Source organism: Phaethon lepturus, unplaced genomic scaffold, assembly GCF_000687285.1.
Source record: "Phaethon lepturus isolate BGI_N335 unplaced genomic scaffold, ASM68728v1 scaffold40599, whole genome shotgun sequence".
NCBI classification, from domain to species: domain Eukaryota; kingdom Metazoa; phylum Chordata; class Aves; order Phaethontiformes; family Phaethontidae; genus Phaethon; species Phaethon lepturus.
In genome coordinates, this window is record NW_010566279.1 from 1,729 (window position 1) to 7,024 (window position 5,296).

Below are 5,296 nucleotides of genomic sequence, written 5' to 3' on the forward strand. Positions count from 1 at the left end.
CAGTTCAGGTCCAGCTCGATGGCCCCTGGCAGGAGAAAGGGGAGCACAGATGTTGGCAGCCCCAAAATGCCGAGTCCTTGGCAGGAGGTGGGCTGGGCCAGCATCTCCTGCCTCGGAGAGCAACTTTGAGCTAGCTCTGGGAACTCAAAGCTGACATCTTTGCTACAGGAGCAGCCTTTGAACAGCAGCAGCAGCAAGGGACAAGGGCTCTCACAAGCAGCATCTGAAGGGGTTTGTAGGTTGTTGCGGACTTGAGGAGCAGAGCTGCCCTTCCAGGTTCTGTTCCTGTAGAGGCTTTGCCTCGTCCCACACTGCTCCCTTGTGTCCAGCCACGGGCTCCCTGCTAGCTGCCCCGCTGCCCCAGCTCCACGGACCCCCCACTCACCGAGGAAATCGTCGGCCGAGAAGTGGTCAGCATCCCAGACCTGCAGGGTGAGGCGAGCTGGGATCTTGTACTCGGTCTCATCCCAGGAGAACATGGACTCCTTCTTGGAGATGACGATCTTCTCTTCCGCCATCAGGTAGTCGAAGGGGAAGATGTAGCGCCAGTTGAAGTTGCCTTCACCAGTGAGTGAGTGGTAATGGACGTCCGTGTCTTGCTTGTCCTCCTGCTGACCCTTCAGCCACCTGCAGGGCCCAGAGGGGTGAGAGGGGTGGCCCACATTACAGGAGGAAGGAGAGGGCACGGACATCCTGTCCGTGCAGCCAGGATGTCTCCAGGACAGACTGTAAGGACCTAAAAGGCGTGAGCAACAGGCTGGGGCTGCTCCAATCACCGCAGCAGCGTCTCCAAGGGGCAAAACGGGCATGGGGGGAGGAGAGAACAGTGGGGCTGGAGAGCAAGAAAGGCAAGCAGGTTGTCAGAGGTCTTTCTCTGGGCAGGGAAGATGTTAAAGAGGTGGCCAGGAGCAAGGAGTATTGCTGGGGAGTCTGGAGCAGAGCGTGCTGGAAGGGTGTCCCCATCTCACACTGGTGGAGCGGGCAGCCCCAGGGAGGCTGTAGAGACCTTCTCACTCCACCATGGGTGCCCTGGTGGCAGCTGTCTGTGCGCAGGCAGCTCGGTCTGTGCGGGTCGCCGCAGGCTCCCTGTGTCAGGGCACATCTATCCGAGCCCATCAGAGGTATTTAGGACCTGCTGCAGGCTCTGCTTGGGAGTGGGGTTGTCTCTGCTGACCCTATCTCCAGCGAAGGGGCCTGAAGTGCCCAGTTCAGACAGGCATCGTGGGCACCATGTCACTGGAGGCAGCGGGGTCCCAGTCCTGCCACCCCGGGAGATGGGGTGGTCATGCCCACCTTACCATCACGTGTGCTTGTGCCCCCAGTTTTCAGGCTCCAGTGAGCAGGATTCCCAGAGCACAAGGGACACGGAGGATGGTCCATACCAGCAAGTCTGGGCCCCGGCGGAACACAGCTTTGTTTTAAAGACTGTAAGTGCCCCCCAGCCCCCTTCTCTGATGAGCCAAGGCATCTCCATTCCCCAGGCTGCTCTCAGGTTCTTGTCCTGAGAGGCTGCAGCCAGCAGGGACATGACTCCATGCTCGGGCACCCAGTGCAGGGTTGTTCTCTCAGGCTCTGAGCGTGCCGATGCCCTGCTCTGCTCCGCAAAACACAAAGGTCAAGTGATCCCCCATCGCACAGATGGGGAAGGGCTGGAGCATCTCCGATTCAGAGCCATTGCAGGAAAGGCATTGGGCTGGTAGGACCCGAGATGCTGAAACAGACCCAGTTTTCTGAGAGCAGCACGTGGTGCAAGCAGAGGAGATTTGGCCTGAGCTGACGAGGCTGCAGAGGAAACACCGAGCAGTTTAACAGACTGGTGGGAAATCACCGCGTAGTCAGCCATCAGCCTGAAATGTCACTGCATTGATTTGAGGTCCTGTAAAGAATTGGGCTAGGGGGGTGTGGGTCGCCCCATCTCTGTACGGGCAAGTTTTGGAAGGGGCTTGCTCCTCCTGCTGGGTGAGAGTGAAGCGGAGATGGGAACCGACCGCAGTTTGGCTCCAGATGCTGGAACTGGAGGTTGCAGGGCTGAAATGCCAAGTGGGGCCATCAAGACAAGTGTGGAAAGGGGGAGAGGGACAGAGAGGACCAAGCAACGTGGCCTCGGCCATTACACCCTTACACAGACGTCAGACACCTTCCCTCCCGCCAGAAAAGCATCATCTTCCAAAACCACCGCATCGGTGTTCCCGATACGAACCCGCCGCTCAAGGCCGGGTGGCCAGGCCAGGCACATGCAGCGGCTCGTGCAGCCAAGAGAGACAGAGAGGCAAGGGGCACAGCACAGAGGACAATGGCAGCTTTGGTGCTCTCTGACCCTGCACCACAGTCCGTGCCATACGTCCCCTCCCCGCTCCAAAACCACCCCGGGGACCCCGGGGAGCACCAGCAACGCCCGCCAGGGAGAAGCAGAGGAGGTGGCACTGGCAAGCCGCGCTGTACCTACCCCCGGACAAAAATGTCACTGGATTTCTCGCCAGTGAAGTAGTCATCGTCCTCCAGGATGACCTCGTCTGTGTTCCACACTATCACTCTGAGCTCATATCTGGCAGGAGGAAGGGAGACAAGGTGAGGCATGGGGGCAGGAGGGAATGAGGTGACGCTGCCAGAACCCAGGTCCAGGCAGTGAGATGGCAGGAACTGCTCGCAGGGATCTTATCTGAGGGGTCGTGAGGACGAGAGCAGGAGGGGGACCTGCGCATGAGCTCAGATCAGCCCAGTGAGCAGAGCAGCAAGGGGACCTTTACCTCTGTCTGCTCTGAACCTCTGCAACGCCCAAGCCCAAGGCTCGAAGGCACAGACCAGGCTTGGGGTTTGGTAGATTCGTGGCTAAAACGGGACCTGCAAAACAGTCTGAGTCCAACACTCTTCCCGGTTTCCCCCCCCTACTCAGCAGGGCTGTCCTCCCCTAGAAATGCTGCTGCTTTCAGAAGTGCAGCCTGCTGCCACGTCCAGGGCACCCGCCGGGCTCCACCGTCCTTCGCAGGACTCCAGCAGGTTCAGAGGCTCTGGGATATTCCCAGCACTGCCTTCGGTGTGCAGCAGCCACGGGTTTCCCAGTCACATTCAGCTTGGTTGGGAATTTCGGTGATGGAGAAAGGAGCTCTGGGGGGAGTGGGTGGAGGAAGAGCACAAGCCAGATTCCTCACAGGGTGCAGCTGAGGAAAGGGCCGGAGGAAGTTGGGGGACGGCGGCAGAGAAACACAGACGTGCAGCCGCAAGCACAACACAGCGCTAGAAGTACCGGGGAGTCCTACGGATGAGGGGAAGGAGGTTTACAGCTTCCTTAAATACCTCCTCTGGTATGTCCCTCTGGCAATGCCCTGGCTGAGCCCAGCTGTGGGGCTCCAGCCCCAGCTCCCTCCTGCCTTCTCTCGTGTGTGTGAGCTTGTCCTGTGCTGTGCCTCTCCAGTACCTACAGCTGGTATCAGGCGGTGCCCAGTGCTCCCAGCAAAGGCAGGGGAGATGGATTAAATCCCGAGGATGACAGCCAGGCATACCCTTGCTTGAAACAGGCTGCCTATCTGCAAACCAGCCAGTCAACAGGAACATCTCAGCTCCAGCTCACGGCTCACTGCAGAGCACGGCTGTCCTGAGCTGCCCTGTAGACAACCCTCTGCTTTTCCAGTCCGTGCTGGTGTCCGGATCTTGCCCTTGGCATCAGCTTCCCTGCAGCTGCCTGCGCTGCTGTTGAGACCCCGTCTGCAGCCCACTGGGATCAGGGGACATTCTCTCTGCCCAAGGCATCGTCTGTTGGGCACAGGAATGCAGGAGACTCCCACCAGGATGCACAGTGGTGTCCCCATATCCCAGCCCTGGGCGTGGGAAAAGGGGCCCAAGGACACAGTCTGGCAGGGTAAGGCAGGGCTAGGAGGGATGCCACGGGAAGAAATGTCTGTCTGCTCTCTAAATGAGTTGGGAGAAGGCAGGATGGGGAGGGAAGAACTCTATTACACTGCCTGCTACCTGCTCTGTCCTGCTTGGATTAGAATCACAGCAGGGTCTGGGTGGGAAGGGGCCGTCAGAGGCCTCTAGTCCCACCCCTGCAGTGAGCAGGGACATCTTCACCCAGAGCAGGTTGCTCAGAGCCCCGTCCAGCCTGACCTGGGCTGTTTCCAGGGACGGGCCATCCACCACCTCTCTGGGCAACCTGGGCCAGGGCTTCACCACCCTCCTTGCCAAAAATTTCTTCCTTAGATCTACTCTGAATCTCCCCTCTATCCTTGACCAACTCTGCTCCAGTAATACTCCCTGCCTTGGGCTCTGGCCATGCTGGGGAACCCTCATGTCCTGGAACTGCCTGAGGATGCCTTATCCTGGGCTACCCCTGCCCTGCCTTGGAGGGGGTCAGGGCTGGGCGCACTCGTCTGCCCCAGCCCTGTGCCAGGGACTGGGTAACAATTTAATTTCCTAGTCTACACAGACAAGAGAGATCGGGAGCTGCGGGAGATGGAACAGGTGGGAAACCACCCTTCAGTAGCAACTCTGGAAGCAGAAGACATCACTCGAAGCCTCCAGTCTTGGGATCTCTGGAAATACCAGCATGGCTGAGGTACCCAGGCAGGGGGCCGGGCTGGGCCAGGGAGCAGCAGCAGGAGAGGGGAGAAGCAGGGCTCCATCCCCAGCCTTGAGTTGGTTGGCTGAGAGGTTCCTTACTTCTTTGGTTTCCTGGGGGAAATATCAGTGGCAGGGCCGGGCGCTGGCATGTCCATGGGGAACATGTCCACCCACATCTCCAGGCGACCCTGCAAGGTTGGAGAGGTGCAGTCAGCTCCCTTGTCCCTCCTTGTCCCCCCACCCAGAAATGTCACCCCCCCCCAGCTGCTCTTGCCCTTCAACATCTGTCTGGCCATGCCAGATGTGGGGCAGAGCCTGCAGCACTGAACCCTGCCAGATATGGGGCAAGGCAGGGCTCGCCCGTGCCATGAGTCCTTTCCACCCTCTGCAGAAGAATGTCTCCTGGCATGGCGTGGTGCCAAGGTGCACAGGCATGGAGGAGCCCAGGGGACCAAGGGACTTGGGTGGTGTGAAATGGGTACAGGCTGGAGCAGGAGAGGTGCTGAAACTTTAGTTTGCTACGTCAACAGGCAACTGTTAAGGGCTGTTGATGGCCAAGTGCCACTCTTTGCAGGATGCCTCCCGTGCCTCCGTGGCCCACGACAAGGTGGGTTACAGCTGGTTTGCCCAGTTGGCATCTCTGTTCCCTGCTTGGAGGCTCTGCAGCGTGGGCTGCCTCCGCTTCTGCTCCGGGACTTTGAGGACCTGCTCGATGCCCGGCTTGTCAGGGTTCAGCAGC

At 59.3% G+C, this 5,296-nt stretch overlaps 1 protein-coding gene across 1 annotated transcript in view; it reads right to left on the reverse strand.

Moving 5' to 3' along the window:
* The window catches only part of LOC104627288 (otoferlin-like), a gene marked incomplete at its 5' end in the record, with an annotated part of 16,757 nt that overhangs the window by 1,356 nt on the left and 10,105 nt on the right, over positions 1-5,296 (reverse strand). The window contains 5 exons of the mRNA XM_010295436.1: positions 3-25; positions 386-627; positions 2,447-2,545; positions 4,657-4,745; positions 5,263-5,296. Coding sequence (XP_010293738.1) covers positions 3-25; positions 386-627; positions 2,447-2,545; positions 4,657-4,745; positions 5,263-5,296 — 487 coding nt within the window. The remainder of the gene's footprint in view (positions 1-2; positions 26-385; positions 628-2,446; positions 2,546-4,656; positions 4,746-5,262) is intronic.